Source organism: Palaemon carinicauda, chromosome 8 (assembly GCF_036898095.1).
Source record: "Palaemon carinicauda isolate YSFRI2023 chromosome 8, ASM3689809v2, whole genome shotgun sequence".
Taxonomy (NCBI): domain Eukaryota; kingdom Metazoa; phylum Arthropoda; class Malacostraca; order Decapoda; family Palaemonidae; genus Palaemon; species Palaemon carinicauda.
In genome coordinates, this window is record NC_090732.1 from 83,262,541 (window position 1) to 83,289,674 (window position 27,134).

General features: G+C 39.2%; 1 protein-coding gene across 2 annotated transcripts in view; it reads left to right on the forward strand.

Moving 5' to 3' along the window:
• Window positions 1-27,134, forward strand: part of LOC137645783 (RNA-binding protein with serine-rich domain 1-A-like) — a 191,192-nt gene that overhangs the window by 135,202 nt on the left and 28,856 nt on the right. For both annotated transcript variants that reach the window (XM_068378704.1, XM_068378705.1), the window contains one exon: window positions 20,884-21,042. In XM_068378704.1, the coding sequence (XP_068234805.1) occupies window positions 20,884-21,042 (159 nt within the window). The remainder of the gene's footprint in view (window positions 1-20,883; window positions 21,043-27,134) is intronic.

Below are 27,134 nucleotides of genomic sequence, written 5' to 3' on the forward strand. Positions count from 1 at the left end.
CTTCTAAAATAATAGAGGAAATTTGGGTGAAAACATGGATAATACAGATAAAAGTTAAACTAGTAAATCAGGGAAACTAGAAAGGCCACAGAAGAGAAAAAAGATAGAAAATATTCTCAGTGGCACAATTCAATGCTCAGCTAAAAACAAAATGGAAAACTTCCGGGCAATGATAACTAGTAAGGAACTAGATGTCATAGGCATTACCGAGCCCTGGATCCAGGAAAAAATCAATGGATTTCATTAGAGACTATGAAATCCCAGGTTTCAAGCTTTTCTAGAAAGATTGCCTCACCAAAAAAGGTGGAGGGGTAATGCTCTATGTTAAAAATCACTTTAACCCTGTAGAAATTAAATTAGAAACTGAATGTGAATTAACAGGTGCAAATATTAACACCATACGAAAAACATGTCCATACTAGTTATATACAGACCACCACATCAAACACAAGAACAGGATGAAGAGCTGAATAGACAACTTGGACAAGAAGTTAATAGTAAGTTAGCTGTCGTAATGGGGGACTTCAATGCAACAGTAAATTGGGACACTATTAATTCTACATCAAACACAGAGGGACATACATATACCAAGGCATTTCCCCCAATTTTGGGAGGTAGATGACATCAAACAAATGAAACAAAAAAGGGGACCTCTCCTCTCTACGTTCCTCCCAGCCTGACAAGGGACTCACCCGAGTTCGGCTGGTACTGCTAGGGTGCCACAGCCCACCCTCCCCCGTTAGCCACCACAGCATGAAGCTTCATAACGCTAAATCCCCTACTGCTGCTACCTCCGCGGTTAACCAAGGCACCGGAGGAAGTAGCAGGACCTACTGGAACTGCGCCACAATCGCTCGCCATTCATTCCTATTTCTAGCACGCTCTCTTGCCTCTCTCGCATCTATCCTCCTATCACCCAGAGCTTCCTTCACTCCATCCATCCACCCAAACCTTGGCCTTCCTCTTTTACATCTCCCATCAACTCTTGCATTCATCTCAACTCTTGCATTCATCACCTTCTTTAGCTGACAGCCATTTTCCATTCTCTCAACATGGCCAAACCACCTCAACACATTCATATCCACTCTGGCTGCTAACTCATTTCTTACACTCATTCTCACCCTCATTACTTCGTTCCTAACCCTATCTACTCAAGATACACCAGCCATACTCCTTAGACACTTCATCTCAAACACATTCAATTTCTGTCTCTCCGTCACTTTCATTCTCCACAACTCCGATCCATACATCACAGTTGGTACAATCACTTTCTCATACAGAACTCTCTTTACATTCATGCCCAACCCTCTATTGTTTACTACTCCCTTAACTTCCCCCAACACTTAGCATCCTTCATTCACTCTGACCTACATCTGCTTCCACTCCACCATATGCTGCAACAACAGACCCCAAGTACTTAAACTGATCCACCTCCTCAAGTAACTCTCCCTTCAACATGACATTCAACCTTGCACCACCTTCCCTTCTCGTACATCTCATAACCTTACTCTTACCCACATTAACTCTCAACTTCCTTCTTTCACACACCCTTCCAAATTCTGTCACTAATCGGCCAAGCTTCTCTTCTGCGTCCGCAACCAGTATAGTATCATCCGCAAACAACTGATTTACCTCCCATTCATGGTCATTCTCGTCTACCAGTTTCAATCCTTGTCCCAGTACTCGAGCATTCACCTCTTTCACCACTCCATCAACATACAAGTTAACCAACCACGGCGACATCACACATCCTTGTCTCAGTCCCACTCGCACTGGAAACCAATCGCTCACTTCATTTCCTATCCTAACACATGCTTTACTACCTTTGTAGAAACTTTTCACTGCTTGCAACAACCTTCCACCAACTCCATATAACCTCATCACATTCCACATTGCTTCCCTATCAACTCTATCATACGCTTTCTCCAGATCCATAAACGCTACATACACCTCCTTACCTTTTGCTAAATATTTCTCGCATATCTGCCTAACTGTAAAAATCTAATTCATACAACCCCTACCTCTTCTAAAACCACCCTGTACTTCTAAGATTGCATTCTCTGTTTTATCCTTAATCCTATTAATCAGTACTCTACTATAAACTTTTCCAACTACACTCAACAAACTAATACCCCTTGAATTACAACACTCATGCACATCTCTCTTACCCTTGTATAGTGGTACAATACACACACAAACCCAATCAACTGATACCATTGACAACACAAAACACATATTAAACAATCTCACCAACCATTCAAGTACAGTCACACCCCCTTCCTTCAACATCTCAGCTCTCACACCATCCATACCAGATGCTTTTCCTACTCTCGTTTCATCTAGTGCTCTCCTCACTTCCTCTCTTGTAATCTCTCTCTCATTCTCATCTCTCTCTCATTCTCATCTCTCATCACCGACACCTTAACACCTGCAACAGCAATTATATCTGCCTCCCTATTATCTTCAGCATTCAGTAAACTTTCAAAATATTCCGCACACCTTTTCCTAGCCTCTCCTTTTAACAACCTTCCATTTCCATCTTTCACTGTCTCTTCAATTCTTGAACCATTCTTCCTTTCTCTTCACATCTTTCCAAAACTTCTTATTCTCTTCATATGAATGACCCCATCTCAGGTCAGCTGCCCTCTTTGCCTTACTTACCTTGCGCTTTGTTTCCACATTTTTCTCTCCATATCTTTCATACTTCTCTACAATCTTACTCTGCTGCCATTCTTCAAAAGCACAAGACATAGGCTACTAGAAATTGTCAACAATGAATTCCTCCATCAGTGGGTTGATAAAACTAGGGGAAACAACGTAGGTATTGTGCTGACAACAGAAGAAAATTTAGTATCCAGTGTTCCAGTAGGGGAAAATATTTGAAAAAGTGATTACAAAATATTCAGGATAGTATTCCTCATCTAAACGAAAGGAAAATTATTAAAAACTTAGACTACAGACATAGTAACTGGTTAAAACTGAAGGAATAAATCAAGAATTTAGAATACGACGAAACAGGGACATAGATACACAATGCAACTCCACAACCTAAGTTGTTCAACTGAGAAATAGCCAATGCAATAAAAGTAGAGATAGGAAATATAAATCAATGTCCACAGCCTTCAAGTAGATAAAGTAGATAAACTACTGTAGTTAGAAAGGCCATGATCAATGAAGAGAAAAGAGTGGCTTCAGCTAGTAAAGAAAACCCAAAAGATTTTTTTACTTATGTAAACAGAAGAAAACCAATAAAAAACATTACAGTAATTCATTAAGAGACACAGAGGGCAATCTTATAACAAATTATTTGGAAAAAAGCTGAAATGATGAATGCATATTTCACAACTGTATTCACTAAGGAAGAATCAATGACCCTCCCAGAACCAGCTATCAAATATTAAGGGCCACAACCATTAAATCGAATCACCTTTACAATGGATGATGTCGAAAATAAGATAAAAGGACTCAGTATGTCTAAAGCACCAGGTCCAGATGGTATTCATTCAAGAGAGATTATAGAACTAGAAAAAGAGATAACGTCACACTTTTACAAAAATGTTCCAAAAGACAGTCAATGAAACAAAGGCACCACAAAGATCGAAACTGGGCAATGTCCCTCCAGTCTACAAGAAGGGACCAAAAGAAGAACCTGGCAACTACAGACCTTTATGTCTAACTTCAGTGCCTTGCAAAATTTTTGTAGTCAATTATAGTAGATTCAATAGTAGAACATATAGAGAAAAAGTCTTCTGATTGACCGCCAACATGATTTTAGAAAAAAAAGAGATCGTGTGAAAATCTTTTGGATTTTTCTACAATATGTTAAGCTTTTAAGATTAAGTAGGGCAATAGACATCTTATACTTAGATTTTCAAAAGGCTTATGACAAAGTTCCTCATGAAAAATTAATGGTAAAAATTAGAGCACTAGGCATCATTGACGAGCCAGCTGAATGGATTGAAGATTTACTAACAAACAGAAATCATAGATGTAATCATTGGAGAATTTTCAGAGTGGGCAGCTGTTACAAGCGGAGTAACTCAAGATCCGTACTTGGCCCATTGCTATTTTTAATCTACATTAACAACATAGATTTAGGATTAGCTAGTAAATTAGCCAAATTTGCAGATGATACTAGATTCGGCATAAATGCTGTGAACTTAGAAAACATAGAAACCTTAAGAGAGGATCCAGTAAAGCTAGGAGAATCGTCCAGAAAATAGCAAATGCCTTTCAACTGTGGGAAATGTAAAGTCATGCAAATAGGTTATAGTAACCCACAGTCAGATTACTCACTGCTAGGTAATGAAATAGAAAGTGTGGACCAAGAGGAAGATCTCGGTATTATCATCACAAGGAGTTCACCAAACAGAGCATAAAAGCTGAAAAGAATTCACAGAATCTAATAGGCTACATAAAGAGACAATTCAAATACAGAAACAAAGACACTGGACTACAGCTGTACACATCACTAGTAAGATCCCATCTAGAATACAGTCCAGTTCTGGGTTCCAGGTATTCAGAAGGATATAGATAGACTGGAAGCAGTCCAGACTAGGGTCACCAAACTAGTTCCAACACTGAGGCAATTTGGATATAGACGGAGGATGGAACGTTTGAAATTATTTGATCTACAAACGTAACGACTAAGGGGGACATTTAATAGAGGCATTTAAAATTCTTAAAGGAATAACAAATGTAGATTACAAAAATCTATCCATGCTTAGCACGAATCAGTCCAGAGGTAACGGATAAAAACTGGAATTGAAAAAATTCAACACCACTCAATGTGACAATTTCTTAACATACAAAATAGCAAATATTTGGAATAGACTTTCAGCAGATGTAGTAAACAGAAACACAGAACGATTTCAAGAATAAGTTAGGCAAGGTCATAAGAACTCTAAATGCTTAAACTAAATCGGTACCAAAGAGTGTAGTCTCTGTGGATGGACTAAAAAGTCTTTGAGACATCCAAAATCCTTGTAACTCTCTCTCTCTCTCTCTCTCTCTCTCTCTCTCTCTCTCTCATATCTATATAGATTATAGATAGACTGGAAGTAGTACAAGTTAGGTTCAACAAACTGGTTCCAACATTAAGGCAATTGAAAAGATACACCACCACTCAATGTGGCAATTTCTTTATACAGAATAGCAAATACTTGGAATAGACTTCCAGTGGATGTAGTAAATAGTAACATGGTACACGAGTTCAAGAATAAGTTGGACAAGATCATAAGAACTCTATGGATGCTTGAACTCAATCCCTCTACCAAAGAGCAAATGGAGTCTAAGTGTATGGACTAAAAAGTCTTTTAAGACATCCAAAACTAACTAACTCTCTCTCTCTCTCTCTCTCTCTCTCTCTCTCTCTCTCTCTCCTCTCTCTCTCTCTCTCTCTCAATAGAAAGTACAGAAAGTAATATGCTACATAAAAAGACAATTTAAATACAAGATCAAAGAGACTGTACTACAGCTGTACCAAGGCCGTCTCAAGTACAGGCCTGGTCAGTGGGGGAAGAGGTTGGCAGGAGTAGGTCGATTGATATGGAGACGTGACACCTGGCCATCCTCAACCCTTCTTTCTATTACACATCACTCACTATATATACTAATTGTTTCTCGCTACAGTTTACATCTGATAATCCTCATAGAAAAAATTAAGAGATCGTACACACCAAAAGGAGATGACTTTGAATAATTCAGCTAAGAAAAATTAGACAGAAAAAAGTAATAAAATTAAAATAAAACTTTCCCAAGGCAGTAGCCTTATTCCACGACCCACTGATTCCAAAACTACGCTTGTATACCGAAAAAACGAATGATTCTAACAATTTAATTAAAAAAAAATAAAACATTAACATAAACATTTCCAGCAATTTAAAATTATTTAATATCTTTTGCACAATCACCCACAATCGCATGATCTTGCTGTAGCCTACATTTTCTTTACTTGAAGTATTTGACGGATTTATTTTTACTCTTACTATTAATGTTTTGCAATGCTCTTAGCTGTGAGGTTCTTCCCAATTGTCTTATCGAAGAAGGATGTGTCAGATTCAATATCACTAGATTTGAAGTTTGCAGTTTGGTACAGATCACATAATAGGCTCTAGCCTGGATTCCAAAACAGTTAAATTTTCTGGAATAATAGCAGAAAAATGTAAAGAAATAGAGCACGACCCCTTTACTTAGAGCCTATAGTAGCAGTGTGATGGCACTACTCGGGACGCGTGGAACCTTTCTTAACAAATCCCCCCCCCCCCCCCCCCCCCCACTGACCTGGCCTTCTTTCGAGACGGCCTTGGCTGTACACATCACTAATAAAACCCGATCTAGAATACGGAGTCCAGTTCTGAGTTTCAAGTATTCAGAGGTACTGTATGTAGATAGACTGGAAGCAGTACAAGCTAGGGTCACCAAACTAGTTCCAACACTAGGGCAATTTGGATATAGATAGATGATGGAATGTTTGAACTTATTTGATATACAAACTTAAGGATTAATTGGACAGTTTTGTCTCTGTAATTAGAGGTATGGAAACAATAGATTTTAGTAAAAGAATTATTTATAAACGAGTATTTACTCAGTATTTCCTCATTTACAATTGTATCTTGTTACACTACAAATATTGTAGTATGTGTGCCATCTTATGTGTCAGTTAGGTCACCTCAGTTCCCAGGTCTATCTGTTGCAATTTTCGTACACTAATATACAACATTCTTTAGTATTTTTTGTGGACTTTACTTAATTTTATTTTGTGTATGGTCGTCATTCTAAAAGTGTTACAAGTTAATGGTCTTGTTATTTGTGTTCAACAGTAAATCATTGCTACCTTATTTGATATAATAATGGCTATATTTAGTGTTAGCAAAGCCTGATCTTTTATGTGTTCTGTTGGCCTGTTGGTAACATCCTTGCCCGGTGATCGTCAGACTAGGGCACAAGTCCCGCTCAAACTCTGTAGTTCCTTTGGTCACTGCAACCTCACCATCCTGTTGAGCTAAGGAAGGGGGTTTGGGGGAGCCTATAGGTCTTATCTACTGAATCATCAGCAGCCATTGCCTGGCCTCCTTGGTCGTAGCTTTGGTGGAGAGGGGCTTGGTCGCTGATCATTTGTATATCTGGTCAATCTCTAGGGCATTGTCCTGCTTGATATGGGAATGTTACTGTCCCTTGCCTTTGCCATTCAAAGCGGCTTTAAAACAAATCTTTAAAGCTTCTGGACCAAAGGCATTCCAGTTTGTCGAGAACACTTGATTTTTGTTGTACAAGAAGCCAGTTAATTTTTCTTAATATTTATGTGCATGAATACCTCATAGCATCAAACATCATCATATTGGATATCTTTTGATGGCAAAAAGTGTCTGCTTTAGGGAATACATGGAATTGGAAAGATAGGCTTATTGGTAGGTGATAAAACCATGAATGGGAAATGTTTAGAAATTAATGAATGAAGCAAACTATAGAGTGCCACTAAGTGATGAGACACACATGATTGTGTGATGTATATTCTATGATCATCAGATGTTTCTCCTATGAATTTATTGTAATTGTGTGACTGTATTACAATCGATGAATTGTTACTTATCTCTTTAGTAAAGAAAAACCTCATTGTTTTTATGAAACTCCCCTGATACTCGTAGTTTTTTTACTCGAAGCTGTGTTTATTTCTACCACAAAACTAAATTTTGCCATTCGGGGAACCACCATGCCATCTGGCAGTTGATGGCCACTAACTAGTCAATGATACATTATATTAACTCTAATTCTTCAGTCCCCTTGCCTTGTGTCCATATAGAATGTCTTAACTTTGCCCCATGATTGAAATTGAATTTCAGTGGATGTGTTTGAGTTAATGAATAACAATGCAAGTAGAATTTTTTGTGGTTTTGTGCTAACGTAAGCTTAATCTTACAGCGGCCGCAGTGTTGTGTTTATGTCTAAGGAGGAATAATGTTTACTCACATTCCCTTTTCTTTTAAAGTACTGAGTAGACTGCATTGATTACTGATATAGAGTACAGTAGTTAATGTTTAGTAATGCCTTTACTATTTGTATTGTTTCCTTTTAATTCAGGTATAGTAAATCCAGAGAAAACTAAAAATACTAGACTAACTGGCTAACTTTTTCCTAATGGTTTGGTTTTCCTCTTATGTTATCTTTGCTAATTCTTCACCCTTTCTACTTTTTGGACCACTGAGTTCCAGGAAAGTAGGTGATCAGCTCCACCTTTTTACATTTACTATGGAAGAATATTCAAAAGGATATTTCTATAATGGATTTCATGAAGTTAAAGGTTCATATTTTGATTGACAGTAAACCCGGACCAATTTAGAATTTTTACCTATATGTTTTTTTCTGCCATTAGATGTAACTGGCTTGGAATTTTGGAAATTCAGATTAGTGGATTTCTGGCTAGCAGAATATATTTCATGTTTCAAGTACTTGTAAAGAAAGCAATTGGGTTAATTGCTAAACATACCTTTTTTATATTTACACAAGCAAGGCCAATGCTTTAGGAAATATATTTATAGTAATCCATGTAATTCCACGATTTTCTCTGATTTTTTGAGGAATAGATTTTCCAATTTCTTTCCTATGCTATGTGGTATTCGTAATAAAGGTTTGCAGCATGTATGTTCTTATTCTCTTGTAAGGCTTCATTGACAAGGTCACAAAATGAGTTAGATTCAGAAAGACCTGAAGGTTTAGATGCACAAGCGGGTAGTTCAACTACTTCTATTGGGTGTAAATTTTGGAAAGGAGTATTGACTGACTAATGATTTACATGGTTGCTTTTTGCAAGGCTTTATCTAAAAAAAACTGTTGTTATTAGAAATTTACTTGGCAAGAGGTGCTGTGGTAAATGTGAGTGATATGGTGGAAATAAAGATTTACTGTTTATTTACGTAAACTTAGTTTAACCCAGGATCGGTACGCTACTCGGACACCCCTTTAAGGGTATACTCGGTCGCGTGCGACCCCGACTCCAAAAAAAATTCAGGAAAAATTTAGTTATGCATCAATCTGTATTGTTTGACTTGCTAAAAATACTTCAAAGAATGCTAAAAACTACTGAAAATATAAATGATACCCATCTACAAAATAACTATTTATTGGAAATATATTAAAAATTTAAGTATACAAAAAAAAGACGATGTAAATATTCACAAAAAATAGAAATATACATATACACATAAATCCCTTTAAGGACACCTTCTTAGATGGCAAAGCAACAGCGTGTAATTGCTGAAAATGAGTTGGACCCATAGAAGTCAAGATCTGAAATGAGAAAAAAAGGGTAACTTTTTTTGGCCAAAAAAATTTGTCCAATTTTCATGAATTTTTTTGGGTACAAATGAAATAGGAAGAGGCTAATTTTTTTATAGAATAAACTCATATTATCCTAGAACAGAAATACATAATAAAATGTGCACTAAGATGTAATTTACTGTTATATCAGGGCCGAAATCTAAAGGTCATTTTTTGACGGCCTAGTTTCACAATGTAAATTTCTTATGAAAATCATTGTATCTCCTATAAAATATGATATTTATGCATTAAAATATACCAAAATATCACGAATATATAGAGATATGCCAACTTACCTTTCGGGTATGTCAACAAAATGGCCGCAGACCGCAACAACTCTTACAGCCCAATCTACCACTTGAAATGAAGAATGGGTATGCAAGCTCCATATTATCATCAACATCTCTTTTTAACTCCATTAGAAGTGTGTTGATGACATCCATGCCGAGGGAATACTGCCTGCTGGCCATTATTGAAGATAAATTTGCAAAAAATAGAAAAAATTCAGAAATTAGCATTTGAGGGAAAATGGACCTCATGGCAATATAGGCCTATGGCATCTAAGCCAAAACCAATGTCATGCAAGTGGTAGACACACCATCCACCCACACTTTCCAACTATAAAGAACCAAACAAGTATCAACACTGTTCGACAATTTATAATTATGTAATAACTTTGCTGTTTGATCACTTACCCCTATAAAGGTATTTCAGGATCGAGGTCGACCCCTGGTGGGGTAAAAAAAACGGGGAAGGAGGGAAGTTAGATGAAAATCAGCCCTAAAGCAGACAGTGTCATGTAGACTAGTCACCCCTTGCAGGTCGATCACTTCCATATTTGAGACAGCTGATGATTTATGGGGAAAAAACAGGTTTTGAAAATACTGTAGGGGTCGCGTACGACCCATCATGCCTTTCCAGGGTTAAGTTATACCTTTATTTTTCCCATTTAGAAAGTTATAGGTTTTCTTTATTGCACCTTACTGTATAAGGCTAGTTTTAAAAGATGGATATTATGGGTAGGTTTAGAATTCAAGTGGGAAACTGGATTGATAACAAATTTACTATTGAGTTAGGATTGGTTAGCTTTTAAACTAGTCTCGAGTGGTTGATGAATTCAATACTTTCCTATCATCTCTTTCCTTTACTATCCCACCTCCATCATTGTGTGTAAATCAGCAATTTGAACATCAGGAGAGTTTCCGAAATGTAAACAATTTTAATAATATAATTTTTATACTCACCTGATGTTTTATCCTGTACAGGTCCCCCCCCCCTCCTCCCCATTGATCACTGATGTCAAGATCAGGTTTCGACTTAGAGAACTAAAGAGTATGAGGTTAAGATATCACATTATTGACTAGTTAGTGGTCATCAGTTGTCAGATACTGTGTTGCTTTCTGGAGGGGGGAAGAATTTTGCATGGAAAGTGAACAGGAAATTTTATTTTGGGTTAGACACTAACAGATCTTTAGGTAGAAGGAATATGAACATCAGGTGAATATAGAAATGAAAATGTTAATTATTAAAATTAATTTTTACTTCTGCCATCAAGACTATGCATGTATTATTTTGGATTTATTAGGCATGGGTTATTCACCTTATAATTTTTTTTACTCGAAGTCATGTGTAATGTGTGTTGTATTTATTAGGCATGGGTTATTCACCTTATGATTATTTTTTACTCTTGAAGTTGTGGGTAATGTATGTATATACAAAATATTTTATTTTAATGTAGTATAACTGGTACCCTAGTGTCACTCTGTTGATAGATTGATTTTGGCCTCAAAAAACCCCATGCCCAGGCTAAGCCATAAATGGTACATTTTCTGTTAATGAACACTTAAACAAAAGTACTCATCTGGGTTTGTATATATACCCCTCTTGCTTGTACTCTGGCAGCTTGCAAATTAAGAAATTTTTTTTCATTTGCTTGTTCAATAAAGATAAGTACAGTATACTGTTTAGTGTCACTATTGTGTAATACAGGGTAACATTTTGGAGAAACAGCAAAAATCAAAACAGTTTTCTCAGCAAAAGGTGAAATAAATCGACTATCAACTTTAATCAAAACAGTTTTTTCAATATTAAACTTACCCGATGATCATATAGCTGTCAGCTCTGCTGCCCGACAGAAAAACCTACGGGCGGAATACGCCAGCGATCGCTATACAGGTGGGGGTGTACATCAACAGCGCCATCTGTCAAGTAGGTACTCAAGTACTCGATGTCAACACAGAACCAATTTTCTCTCTGTCGTGCCACTGGCAAGACCTACTAAATACGCTGTTACTAACTGGATTTGTTTTCACAACTATTTGGTGAAGTACACTATTCCAGTTTTGAGCTTTCGCTATGCAGGGGTTTTATCTTCATTTCAAAACTTGAACTCGTTTTGGATAGATTTAATTATGGTGACAAAGAGAGTATGGACTCTCTTTCACTTTTATGGCCGACCCTTCCCTTAGACGGAAGTGTGTTTAGGTTTTTAGTAATTTTGCTTAACACGTTATAGATCTATATATTTTATATCTCTCCGCCTTTATTAGGCCTCTTCGATTAACTTTCCTTTTATTATAAACATATAAAAATAAATTTTTATGTTTTGTTTATATGCGACCTTTCCTGATATAGGCGGTCCTAACTTGGAACCGAAGTTAATCAACGTTGAGCCCGTTATATCGTATTTAACCTTTAAAGAATTTAAAACTTTTTAAATTTAATGTTTTATGAAAGAATTTCTTTGATAGTCTCGTACTGTTTTCAAAGATGAACTAACGTTTAGTTTTTTAGTCTACGCAGTTGTTGACGTTCAGGACGTTCAACATACGCTCTATCGTTACGATAGAGAGAGAGTGTATCACGGTTTCACTTTGCAGTAAGAGTAAACCGATTCTAGCGTTTCGTTCATTCTTTCTTAGCTTAAATGGTTTAAATTCTAAATTCAAGGAACTTTTTATTTGGAAAACCTTTCAGTTTTTTCCTTTAGCAAATAACATGTTTTGACGATATATAATTGGGCTCTTCTCTCAGGTGCGAAATCTAGAGAGAAAGAGAGAGATAGAGACGGAGGGAGAGAGAGGAGAAAAAACGTTTCGTTCAAGCGGGTAACGTTGTTCTCATTTTACTCTCCTCCCTAGTCGCTGTAGGGGAAGAAGGTAAAACGTTTCTAGGGTTTTATTCTTGTTCCCAGGCTATGTGCGGTGAGAGATTGTAAACGTAGTTTATTTGAACTAGTGTTTAGTCTCTTTCCCAGCCACTGAATTCGTTATCTTTATATATGTTTTCTGTTGCATTATACGACTGTTTTCGCAATTACTACCTTTTAATGAAGGGTAGGATTGCGTGTTTCAGGTAGAAATCAGTAAAAGTTTCGATTTCAGTGAAATAAGTGCAAAACAGAAAATCAAAGTGATAAAGTGATATGCGCAAAGTGTTACAGTGTTGCGTCCGAGGGTTCGTCTGTTCGTGCCTGTCGTTCACCTAGTCCGGGACCTCTTGCAAGCTCCCAAGCCCAGGGGAGAAGTAATGTCGAACGACTTATGGGTTCGTCAGGCCTTGATCAACGAACAGACGTTTTCCCTCCGTGGTTTCGGGCGTATCTACCCAAGATCGCCCCACCCACACAAAGACGAGAGAGCCCATTTACTTCTCGTCTGCGGAAGAGGTTTCTCGTAAGAAACCTTGGACCAAGGTCTCGCAGCTTATTAAGTGCAAGTCGGTCCCTTCCGCGCAAGTCCAACGGCCCAGGTGTAGCCACTGGGTCAGTTCGGACTCGCTGCAGTCTTCCGATGACTGCACACCTCCTAAGAGAGGTAAAGCGGTACCGCAACAGGCAGTAACTCCGTCTGTTGCCACACCCGCTGTTTTAGACCCTCAGTCACAACGGACAGTAGCTCCGTCTGTTGCCGCTTTTGTAGACCCTAAGTGGTCTTTACTGCAGTCTATGCAGACTCGGTTAGCTGCGGTTATGCAGGAGTTTCGTGCGGAGAAGGTTGACACTGCTCCCGTTAGCCTACAACCTCCCGTTAGCCTACAACCTGCCACGGTTGTGCGCCCAGCAGACGCTGAGGCTGCCTGCTCCCACACTCCGGCTGTGAGAGCTCCTCCACCCATGCGCAGTCGACCCTGCCAGACGCATGCTGACTCCCACAGACGCACGGAGCACTCCGTTGCCGTGCGTGAGCTACCACAACAACAGGAGGGTGGAGTTAGGCTGCCGTGTTTTGACACGGTGCGTCAGCCTCCGCAACCCACTGTGGTTACCGCCACTCGCCCGCAGCAGACTAGTCAGTCAGGAGTTGAGGCTTCCCCACACAGCTTTGGTTGTTGCCAGCTCACAGACTGTCAAGCAGTTACATGACGTTGCCTTCTGGTTTGCTACTAATGCACCAGTGCTGTTTGTCCTCACGCACCTGTTGTGGTTGACAGTTCAGTTTTTTTGACAGTTCACAGACTGTCAAGCAGTTGCTTAACGTTGCCTTCTGGTCTGCTGCTAATGCACCAGTGCTGTATGTCCTCACGCACCTGTTGTGGTTGACAGTTCAGTTTTTGACAGTTCACAGACTGTCAAGCAGTTACATAACGTTGCCTTCTGATCTGCTGCTAATGCACCAGTGAGACCCTCACTGAGATAACCTAGCTTTTCTCGGACAAGGTTCCTGTAGATGAGAAAGTGCTGTTCTCCCTCCTACTGATATTCCTTTGAGGACTCTGTCATTTGGAGAGGAGCCTTAAGCTGCTTAGCCTCCTTTGGACTTTAATTAAATCATGATGATTTTTTAAGGATCTTCGTCCGGATCTTGTAACTGCTGCTCCTCGTTCGCCTCACGTCAGAACTTACACTAGGCCTAGCTACTTTGAAGCCGTTGTTGTTAAGCTAGTGCTCTCTCGCTCTCCTAGAGAGCGTTACGTCGGCTAAGCGACTGGTTTTTGCACCAGGAGGAGTTTTAGGGATACAACCTTTTGATTTCCCTTCTTTTTATCTGGCTTATAGAGCGAGAGTCTGATAGGACACGAGAGAAGTTCTCAGCTTGGGAGTTCATGCCTCTGCCCAGGTAGACTTCTCAATTCTGGTAGACTCGGCCAGGCGCATAGCCAGGAGACGCTCCAGTTGTTTACAGTTCAGCTTCTCAACTTTTGTCGAGCCTTTGAAGTTTTGCTGTACTATTATGTCACACATAACAAGGCTTCCAGGGATGGTAAATGGTTCCGCTTCAGTCGCTAACCCCGTCTGTTGCCACACCTGCTCCCGTAGACCCTAATGGGCTTTGCTGCAAGACATGCAGTCCAAGCTTGTGTCCTTGATAGAGGATTTAATACGGAGAAGAACCTTCTGGCCAACAACCTTCCTACCGGTTGGTTGTGCGCCCTGTTGACGCTGAGGTATCCTACTCGCGTCCGCCAGTTGAGGTGGTTCCTCCACCGATGCGACCCAGTGTGGGTTGCCAGTCGCACGTTGACGTTAAGCGACGCTCGGAGGTGGTTGTTGACGTTCAGTGTGTCACTAGGAAGACGTTCAACAACCAGCAGAGGTGACTTGTTGTGACGCAGTGCGTCAACCTCAGCAACCCGGTAGGGTGTTGACTGCACAACCCTGACAGTCTAGACAGTTTCGGGTTGACGCTGTACTTCCTCGCGTCCCCATGGTTGTTGACAGTTCACAGACTGTGCAGCAGTACCATGATATTGCGTCCGGCTCCGTCACGCATCCACCAGTGCGACCGGATTCAGCGAGTCAGACGTTGCCCACTCCGTTGCCGTTTCCTCATCAGTTTCGGATGAGGAACCCTCTGATGAGGACGTTGCTGAACAAGACGATCAACCCCCAGCCCTGCTATCCATCCAGAAGATGCTGAAGAAGGAGCGCTGCCCTGTCAGGCTGTGGATGAGTCTGGTAAGGACACTGTCATCCGTGGTTCATTTTGTGTCACTAGGAAGACTACTCCTCCGTCCTCTTCTATACCATCTAGCTTTTCACTGGAAAAAGGACAAGACGCTAGAAGCGGTCTCGATCCCGGTTTCCGGAAAGATAAAGTCTGGTCTGACTTGGTGAAAGGACTTTATCAACCTTAGAAAGGGTCTTCCCCTGACTGTTCAGACTCCCAACCACGTTCTCTTCTCGGACGCATCGGACGTAGGCTGGGGTGCGACATTAGACGGTAGGGAATGCTCGGGATTATGGAACTCGAGTCAAAGGACAATGCATTTCAACTGCAAGAAGCTACTGGCAGTACGTCTGACCTGGAAAAGCTTCAGGTCTCTCCTTCAAGGCTAAGTGGTGGAGGTGAACTCGGACAACACACGGCTTTGACGTACATCTCCAAGCAAGGAGGGACCTACTCTCTGACATGGTACGAGATCGCAAGGGACCTCCTCACCTGGTCAAAAGGTCTAGACTTTTCACTAGTAACGAGGTTCATCCAAGGCTACTTGAATGTCATAGCAGATTGTCTCAGTCGGAAGGGACAAATAATTCCAACAGAATGGACCCTCCACAAGGATGTATGCAAGAGACTTTGGGCCACCTGGGGCCAGCCAACCATGGATCTCTTCGCAACCTCGATGACCAAGAGGCTCCCAATAGTTTGCTCACCTGTCCCGGACCCAGCAGTAGTTCATATAGATGCCTTTCTACTAGATTGGTCACATCTAGATCTATATGCATTCCCTCCGTTCAAGATTGTCAACAAGGTACTGCAGAAGTTCGCCTCTCACGAAGGGACAAGGTTGACGCTAGTTGCTTCCCTCTGGCCCGCGAGAGAATGACGCACCGAGGTACTTCGATGGCTAGTAGACATTCCCAGAACACTTCCCCTAAGGGTGGACCTTATACGTCAGCCACGCGTAAAGAAGGTACACCAAGGCCTCCACGCTCTTCGTCTGACTGCCTTCAGACTATCGAAAGACTCTCGAGAGCTAGAGGCTTTTCGAAGGAGGCAACCAGAGCGTTTGCTAGAGCAAGGAGAACATCCACTCTTAGAATCTACCAATCGAAGTGGGAAATCTTCCGAACTGGTGCAAGTCAGTATCCGTATCCTCGACCAGTACCTCTAACTCAAATAGCTGACTTTCTCTTATATCTGAGGAAAGAACGATCTCTTTCAGCTCCCACTATCAAGGGTTACAGAAGCATGTTGGCATCAGTCTTCCGTCACAGAGGCTTAGATCTTTCCAACAATAAAGATCTACAGGACCTCCTTAAGTCTTTTGAGACCACGAAGGAGCGTCGTTTGGTTACACCTGGTTGGAATTTAGACGTGGTACTAAGATTCCTTATGTCAGACAGGTTCGAACCGCTTCAATCAGCCTCCCTGAAAGATCTCACCTTTAAGACTCTTTTCCTGATATGCTTAACCACAGCTAAAAGAGTCAGTGAGATTCATGCCTTCAGCAAGAACATCGGATTCTCATCCGAAACGGCTACATGTTCTACAACTTGGTTTTCTAGCCAAACACGAGCTGCCTTCTCGGCCTTGACCAATATCGTTCGATATTCCAAACTTATCGTATGGTTGGAAATGAACTAGAAAGAGTATTATGTCCTGTAAGAGCTCTTAAGTTCTATTTAAAAACCTTTACGAGGCCCGTCTGAAGCTTTATGGTGTTCAGTTAAGAATCCATCTTTGCCTATGTCAGAGAATGCTTTATCCTATTTTATCAGACTGTTAATACGAGAAGCTCATTCCCATCTGAATGAGGAAGACCAAGCTTTGCTGAAGGTAAGGACACACGAAGTTAGAGCTGTCGCAACTTCCGTGGCCTTTAAACAAAATAGATCTCTGCAAAGTATATTCGACGCAACCTATTGGAAAAGCAAATCAGTGTTCGCGTCTTTTATCTGAAGAATGTCCAGTCTCTTTACGAGAACTGCTACACTCTGGGACCATTCGTAGCAACGAGTGCAGTAGTGGTGAGGGCTCGACCACTACAATTCCCTAATTCCATAACCTTTTTTTAATCTTTCTCTTGAAATGTTTTATTATTGTTTTTGGGTTGTCCGGAAGGCTAAGAAGCCTTTCGCATCCTACTTGATTTGGCGGGTGGTCAAAGTCATTTCTTGAGAAGCGCCTAGATTAGAGGTTTTGATGAGGACCTTTAGTATGGGTTGCAACCCTTCATACTTCAGCTCCTAGGAGTCGCTCAGCATCCTATGAGGATCGCGAGGCTCAGTAAGGAAGACGTACTTAAAAAGGCAGAGTAATTGTTCAAGTCGACTTCCTTACCAGGTACTTATTTATTTTATGTTTGTTATTTTGAATAACTGCTAAAATGAAATACGGAATACTTAGCTCATAATAATGTCAACATGTAATGCTGGTCTCTACCCACCCCCCTGGGTGTGAATCAGCTATATGATCATCGGGTAAGTTTAATATTGAAAAATGTTATTTTCATTAGTAAAATAAATTTTTGAATATACTTACCCGATGATCATAAATTAAAGGACCCACCCGTCCTCCCCAATAGAGACTCAGTGGACCGAGGAGAAAATTGGTTCTGTGTTGACATCGAGTACTTGAGTACCTACTTGACAGATGGCGCTGTTGATGTACACTCCCCACCTGTATAGCGATCGCTGGCGTATTCCGCCCGTAGGTTTTTCTGTCGGGCAGCAGAGCTGACAGCTATATGATCATCGGGTAAGTATATTCAAAAATTTATTTTACTAATGAAAATAACATTTCTCAGCAAAAGGTGAAATAAATCGACTATCAACTTACTTCTATGATGTCTACACTAATGTACAACTTAAAACATAATGCACAGTATGGATTGTAGTAAACACTATATTAAAACTTTGCAAAAGTTGCTATATTATTGAAATACTATCTGCAAAGTTGTCTTGTTTTATTATGCTAATTCTTTTCAGATATTTTGAAAGTTAATTGAAAATATGAAAAAGTACATTAGTAATTATATGGCTAGCACCCTTCTCTGATACATAATCTGCAGTCACAGTATTTCATGTGGATGTTCATAAAATAAATTTTATTTTCATCAACAAACACCTTTATATCCCCCTCATGAATTGTAGATCCACTTTGTAGTTTTCATACACAAAAATTAGTTGTGTAAACAAAGGAAATATATGAAATATTATGGTCAAATAAAAAACAAAGTACACAGTTTAAATAGTTATATGGGTAAAGGAAGTATGGAAAATCTGATAATCTGAAGTGCACTAAGGAATGGTAATTGATGACAAGACCTAAAAAGATGAGGTAAATGTAAATATTTACACTTTAAATAGAAATAAAAGTATAGTAGAGAATTGCATGTGTGTGGATTAGGTATTGGATTAGAAAGATAAATATTCTTTAATAAGAAAGCTAGCCTATTCCAGTCAGGGACAGGAAAAAACAAAATCCACTGATGTGTATCAATTGTACAGACAAATTAAAGGTATTGGTTTACAAAACTGGAAAAGATGTGAACAAGGGTTAAGTTTGAAACTGGATAAGATGTGGTGTGGACAAGGGTTAAGTTTATATTCACATAGTGTTTAGTACTTACAATTTCTATAAAGATCTCAGAGCTAACTTATTGAAACTCGCTGGACGACTGGTCTTCTTGTAATAGTTTTGAAGACAAAAATTATGTTAAGAAATTAAATTAAAGTTCATATATGTTTTATCTGAGCTCTTTTCATGGTGAAGAAAAAAATTGGAAGATAAGTATGTGAGGAATTTGCTGTAATTTTTTTTTTCTTTTTTTTTTTGTGTATTGACCACTTTCATAACCATTAAACTTTAGAATCATTATGTCTATACTTTTCACATTTCCTTGTGGGAAAGGTGAATGGATTTTAGTTTTTTTTTTTTGTGTATTTGTAGATCCAAACATTCATTACCCTTTTGTAAAATGTTTAAGTATTCTTGGTACCTGTATTATTATTATTATTATTATTATTATTATTATTATTACTAGCTAAGCTATAACTTTAGTAGGAAAAGCAAGATGCTATAAGCCCAAGGGCTCCAACAGGAAAAATTAGCCTAGTGAGGAAAGGAAATTATGGAAATAAACAATATAAGAAGTAATAAACAATTAAAATAAATATTCTAAAAGCATTAACTTTAAAACAGACATTCCATATATAACCTGTAAAAAGACATGTCAGCCTGTTCAACATAAAAAAAAATTTGCTGCAAGTTTGAACTTTTGAGGTTCTACTGATTCAATTTTCCAATTAGGAAGGTCATTCCACAACTTGGTCACAGCGGGAATAAAACTTCTATAGTACTATGTAGTACTATTAAACCTCATGATGAAGAGGTCCTGACTATTAGAATTAACTGCATGCCTAGTATTACGCACAGGATGGAACTGCCTGGGAAGATGTGAGTGTAAAGGATTGTCAGAATTATAAAAAATCTTATGCAACATGCATAATGAACTAATTGACCAACGGTGCCAGAGATTAATATCTAGTTCAGGAATAAGAAATTTAATAGACCGTAAGTTCCTGTCAAACAAATTAAGATGAAAATCAGCAGCTGAAGACCAGACAGAACAATATTTGAAACAAGGTAAAATGAAAAAATTAAAACTCTTCAGAATAGATTGATCACCGAAAATCTTAATAGATGCAATAAGCCAAATTTTTTGTGCCATTAAAGAAGACACAGACCTAATATGTTTCTCAAAAGTAAATTTGCTGTCGAGAATCACACCTAAAATTTTCAAGGACACATACAAAGTTAAAGAAACATTATCAATGCTGAGATCTGGATGTTGAGGAGCCACAGTCCTAGACCTACTTACAATCATACATTGAGTTTTGTTAGGTTTCAACATCATACTTCATAATTTCCACCATGTACTAATTTTTGTAGTAGTGTTAGGTTCTTGCAGTGATTAGTTCCTAAATCTGGAAGATCTCGAGAGGGCTGTGATACATTAGTTGGAAATGTAGTTCTGGAAAACGTCCAAATAAGAACTAAAAGTTTAGTAATCTCAAGGTTTAAAATTATTCCTTATCCCTTTGAGATATAGGGGGGCTCCTAAACTCATTTAAGGTTAATCATAGATTAACTGTTTATTGGCATAGTAATTTTTTTCTTCAGTTGTTCTTCATGATAAAAGGTCTTGTGGTACAATTTTAAGTTTGAGAAAAGGTCAGATGTATATATAATGCATTCAAGTTGAATTTCACCCCTAAATAGAATATAATTGAAATCTCTATGATAATATTAGGACAAGTAAATCTCAAAGGGTTAATGTACTGTACTTTGTGATGAGTGAGGTAGTTGTTAGTAAGTATCTAAACTTTTCAATAGTAGAGGAACTGATAGTTATATGTAGAATTTGATCAACATATGGACTATTATGATTGATGTATGCACATTCTAATTTATCTTGCTTGCTAAACCTTGGAAATTGATTCAGTGATTACTTGTATGTGTCAGTTCACATGCTTAAAAGTGTAGTATTCTTGGCTAATACTGAATACACTTGTACTTAAACGACAGTCAAATTTTTACCTCAGAAAATCATGTTGAATGCCAATTTTAGCTCGTTATTAAAACCATTTTTTTCAAGCTTTTATTAAATTATTTGTTTCAGATCTCCGTCTCCTCGTGGTCGAAGAAAACCTACACCAACACCTCGGCCTACTAGAATTCATGTTGGTCGCCTAACACGCAACGTAAATAGAGAGCATCTTCTTGAAATTTTCTCTGTTTATGGCATAGTGAAAAGTGTTGATCTGCCTATGCTGGATGCGTAAGTATTGCCATTGTATTTAAGTAACATTGATTCAGATTATACTGTATAGTCATAACTTCTTATTGCAGTTCCCATTTTTCTATTTCATATTGAATTGAAAATTATTATATCCTGTGTACACTGCAAAACTTGGCAAATTTTCTTTTTCTTTTAAAGGGAAGCCAACCATTTTTGTTACTTGAATTTCCCATTTAAAGGGTAGCCAACTATTTTTGCTGCCTGAATTTCTCATTTAAAGGGAAGCAAACTATTATTGTTACATGAATTTATCATTGTTCCAACATAAATACAAACCATTTGTTCTTTACAGGAGATAACTCTTCTGGGTGATAACACCCATAAAAGAACTTATACTAGGTGCAGTCAATCTTCCCTGGTTATCAGGTGGGTAGTGGAGGATGTTCCAGCTCACCCCGCTAACTCACACTCGACTTCAACTAGTTTAGACTCGGCTGTTGAAGACAGCAGACGTATGTTGCTCCTTTTGGGTTTTAATCGGCGTAACTAACTTTCCATTCTTTTCCTTTGCAGTTTTGTCTGCACTGAATTGAGAGGAAAACACCATGCGCACTTGCCCTGGAACGGATGACCGCCCTTATTGCACCTTCCATTCCCTGCTGTTATTATTATTATAACTAGCTGAGTTACAATCCGAGTTGGGAAAGCAGGATGCTATAAGCCCAAGACTTCCAACAGGGAAAACATAGCCAAATGAGAAGAGGAAATAAATAAACTACAAGAGAAGTAATGAGCATGTAAAATAACATTTTGAGAACAGTAAAAACGCTAAAATAGATATAACGTAAATTAATAGTGTTATATAAACTAAAAAATTATCTATGTCAGCCTGTTCAACATGAAAACATTCGCTGCAAGTTTGAACTTTCGAAGTTCCACCGATTCAACTACCTGATTTGGAAGATCATTCCACAACATGGTCACAGATAGAATAAAACTTCTAGAATACTGTGAAGTAATTGGGCCTCATGAGGAAGAAGGCGTGACTATTAGAAATAACTGCATACCTAGGATTGCAAATAGGATGGTACTGTCCAGGAAGATCGGAGTGCAAAGGATAGACAGAATTATGAAAAATCTTATGCAACAAGTATAATGAACTACTTGAACAACAGTACCAGATTAATATCTAGATCAGGAATAAGTAATTTGATAGACTGTAAGTTTCTGTCCAACATATTAAGATGAGATTCAGCAGCTGAAGACCAGACAAGAGAACAATACTTAAAATAAGGTAGAATGAAAGAATTAAAGCACCTCTTCAGAATACATTGATCATCAAAACTCTTTTAAAGACTTCATCAATAAGCTAATTTTTTTGTGCAAATGAAAAAAGACCAAATGTGTTTCTTAAAAGTAAATTTTCTATCAAGAAACACGGATCCTTACCAGCTTTGCCCTTCTTGTAGAGGACACTCTTGCACGTAGGTGTCTCCATGCAATTAGTGTTGAGAATGGCCATCCTCCCAGTGGGAGCAGTTCAGCTGTAGGAGGAAGAGTCTAAAGATGAATTCTTTGTCCCAGAGCTCTACTTCAAAGCCCAAAAACCTAGACATTCTTATGCAGGAACCCCCTCATCTGCCTCTATCCGTTCGGCTTCTTCCAAAGTTATGTCGGACAAGAGGGATGTGCCTTTGACCCTCAGGATCTTTTCCTCCTCCTCCCCACTCACAACTCACAATGAGCTGCTATGACTGCGACGTCATAGCTCTCCTTTCCAGTTTGAATTCCTCTTACACGCAAGACTTGGCGTCTTGCACATACCATGCTCAAGGGCAAGTTCTGCCCCATCCACCCTGCTCCCGTCCATCCACACCTTTGGATCCAATGTAGAGTGGACACAATATACCTGTACAATCAAAGCTGCTCTGACCACCCAATCTGCCCAGACCAAGGCTTCTTCTTTGTTAGTTCTTTCTGTTGGACCTAACTCGATTTCCATTATCATTGTACTTTGTGTCTCCGGGGAAACCTAATGCCCCATCTGACTCTTAGAAGGCGAAGCCCCACAATATCCTTCCAGGCTCCTGCCGGTGCCTTGGTCTAAGAGACAGACTCAACCAGCCTCACTGGCGCCACTCCTGGCTCGAGTTTCGATCTCTCACGTGTGTCTGCATTTTAAGATACGTAGATACAAGAGATTTTGGAAGTAACTAGACCTACATCTTCCAAGAGTTTCTCAAAGGCAGCATAAGCGATGGCAGTAGGGGATTGAGATTTCCTTGGGAAACCTCTTTCATAGAGTCCTATAGGCTTTCCCGTGTCAAGGCAGACAATTCCCCATTGCTACTCCTCCCCTGAGACTTCCTCCTCTAATGAACACACTCAAACCACGCAAAGAGGGTGAGCGATCTTCATGGCCTCTTTTACGACATCACCCATTCAAGGGGATGGGGGTAGGTTACTGTCAGTTTCATCCCAGATTTTATTACAAAAGCTTGAATTCTGTCTGTAGCAGACCCTAGGTTCAGGGCCTTCCTGGTTGAGAGTCTACGGTCTGTAACTGAGGATACGGATCAACTTTTGCTTTTTCCTGTGAGGGCGCTGAAGCGCTACTTCAACGTACCAAGGGTGCTTGCCCGGACATCAAGCCACTTCTGGTCAGTACAGGCAGGGTCAAGAGGAATAACAAGAAGAACACAATCTCCTCTTAGATCAGACAATTTATTGAATGTTTCCCTGATCCATCCCTTTACCATCAAGGTAGACGACCCAGATCGCATGATATTAGGGTGATTAGCATGTCCTTAGTGATTGAGAAACATCTCTTGCCCGTACTGTAAGTGGGCATATAGAAGCGACAGTCAAGTTTCACCGCTCACTATTGGCTAGACGTGACACACACACTTCCCTTAACACTTTCTATAGGCCCGTGGTCGTTCAGCAAGTGGTTTAGTTGCAGGACAATTAGTAGTCGGTCGAAGGCATAGGCTATGATCTCAGTCTGGAGTGATTGTAAAGGAATGACTGGCCTTTTATTTTTCATCTTTCCTCCCATTGGGGCACAGCAGCCTAGAACCCTGCAAGCTACTAGCTTCCATCGATTGCAGATAGGCCCCATCTCTTCTAAGTTGCCTGTTTATATAATTTGCTCCTAAGCTCGTGTAAACTGTCACGTCTCCATTCTCCCAGCTAGGTTGGATTTTAGGCACAAGGGTTTCAGTGGGATTAAGTAAACCTTATATATCAAACCCTACTCATAGAGCCAATTCCCACTCACTGACCACTACTGCCCAAGATGTTGACATCTGAGGTGCTCATACCTACAGGTTCACGAGGTGGCAAGAGTTGCGTCCTATGCTTCTCTGCTCGGATATGATAATCCTTGGTAAGTGATTAGTCAGTTAATGGACTTCCACCCACCTTTGGTGAATCTCCTGTAAAGAGCGAAGGGTGTGTATTGTTTTTTTTATTCAAAGATGTTATTACAATTTCATTTTAATATATGCATAGAAATTCCAAATAGATGAAACAAAGTGAATTCTATATCATATTTTCCTTACCTAAAATGCTCCAAAGGGAGACCATTTTGTTTGTTTACGTTTCATTACCAGTCACAGTGAATGAACAAAGGAACGCAATTATACATCCAAATGATAATAAACAATTCTTTCAATTTTTAGTAAACTGTATGAACCTTTTGTTAATAATTGAAAAGATCGTTTGAATAAATTTGGAAATTGTATTAGAATTATTTTTATTTGTGTGTGCATATCCTTGATAGCAGTAGCTTGAATTACTTGACAATGTTTGTAAAGTTCTCAGCTGGACTGTAATAGGTAGTTTCCAAACTTATTTAAAGCATCCTATAATATATATTGCACAAATTTTAATGCTGTATGTTATTGACTACCATAGTTTAATCAAAACCATTAGTGTCATCAATTACAGTTGGATATGTAAATGCATTCATTTGTTCGTTCGTTGTATTTTTATTTTTGGTGTCATATTACACCTTTATTTTGTTTTATTATGAATTTCTAAGACTACAGTAATACTAAGTAAAACAACATCTGTAATAACATCAGTTTTACATATACACTATTAAGAATATTACCTGTTATTTATATGTTGGCATATCCTCGAGAGTGGTTTCTTGAAATCAGCTGAGGGCAAGAACAGCGGAGTGTGTTTACCTGTTCTGAGATAGGCTTGCACAGAAAAAAGTTATTCCATTTATATAGAATTATTTCTTCAATAGGCTATTTATATTGAAAATATAACAATAATGAACAGAGCTGGGGGGAGAGTGACTGCTCCCCGCACTCTAGTTTTGGGGTGTTTGAATGTGCGTGGATGTAGTACGATAGAGAGTAAAAGATGTGAAATTGGAAGTATGTTTAGGAATAGAAGGATGGATGTATTAGCCTTGTGTGAGACGAAGATAAAAGGAAAGGGTGAAGTGATGTTTGGTGAAATGTCTGGTAGAGTGTCTGGGATTGAAGGGGGAAGAGCGAGAGAGGGTGTGGCCTTATTGCTGAGTGAATGGATGACAGGTAAAGTAGTGGAATGGAAGGAGATATCATCTAGGTTAATGTGGGTAAGGGTTAGGTTGGGTAGGGAATGTTGGGCGTTTGTCAGTGCGTATGGGCCAGGTAGTGAGAAAAGTGAAGAAGAGCGGAATGAGTTCTGGAATGAATTAACTAGGTGTGTAGAAGGACTGGGTAGAAGGAATTATGTAGTTGTCATGGGTGACTTAAATGCTAGAGTGGGTGCTGGAGAGGTAGAAGGTGTCATTGGGAAGTATGGCGTACCAGGTGAAAATGAGAGTGGTGAGAGACTGGTAGATATGTGTGTTGAACAAGAGATGGTGATAAGTAATAGCTTTTTCAAAAAGAAAGATAAAAATAAATATACATGGGTAAGAGTGGCAAATGGAAGAGTAGTAGAAAGGGCATTAATGGATTATGTGTTGATAACTAAAAGAATGTTTGGAAGATTGAAAGATGTGCACGTGTTTAGGGGTATGGCTAACGGTATGTCTGATCATTTTTTGGTGGAAGGAAAATTAGTTGTAGCAAAAGAATGGGGGAATAGAGTAGGTGGATGTAAAAGGGAGGTAATGAGGGTTGAAGAGCTAATAAAACCGGGGTAAAAAGTAAATATCAGGAAAGGTTGAAAATGATATATGACGAAGTGAAAGTAAGAGAAACTGGCAATTTACTGGAGGAGTGGAAGTTAGTAAAAGAAAATTTTGTTGGGATTGCAAGTGATGTGTGTGGAAAGAAGGTTGTTGAAGGCAGCATGAGGAAGGGCAGTGAATGGTGGAATGAAGGAGTGAAGGTAAAAGTGGAAGAGAAAAAGAGGGCTTTTGAAGAATGGCTGCAGAGTAATAGTATAGAGAAGTATGAAAAATATAAAGAGAAAAATGTGGAAGTAAAGCGCAAGGTACGTGAGGCAAAGAGGGCAGCTGACCTGAGGTGGGGTCAGGGATTAGGTCATTCATATGAAGAGAATAAGAAGAAGTTTTGGAAAGAAGTGAAGACAGTAAAGAAGGCTGGCTCAAGAATGGAAGAGACAGTGAAAGATGGAAATGGAAGGTTGTTAAAAGGAGAGGAGGCAAGGAAATGTTGAGGATAATAGGGAGGCAGATATAATTGCTGTTGCAGGTGTTGAGGTGCCAGTGATGGGAGATGAGAATGAGAGAGAGATTACAATAGATGAAGTGAGGAGAGCACTAGATGAAACGAGAGTAGGAAAAGCATCTGGTATGGATGGTGTGAGAGCTGAGATGTTGAAGGAGGGGGGTGACTGTACTTGAATGGTTGGTGAGATTGTTTAATATGTGTTTTTATGAATAGAACTTACCTGGCAGTTATATATACATAGCTAATTATCTCTATTTCGGCAGAATTTTTCTAAAACTAGGCAACCGCCTTGTGGTGGTTGGGTGGTAACACCCGTTAAAGGGTGGTAGGAGGAATCATTCCCGTTTTCTGTTCTTCAGTTCATCTCTGCCAGCCGGATCGACAACACGTTGGTCCGTCATTAAGAGTTTTTCTTCGCTTTCCCTGCTCGGTGTACCAGTCTGCTTTTTTGGTGAAGTACTCTGATTTGGGGTTTTGGCGATC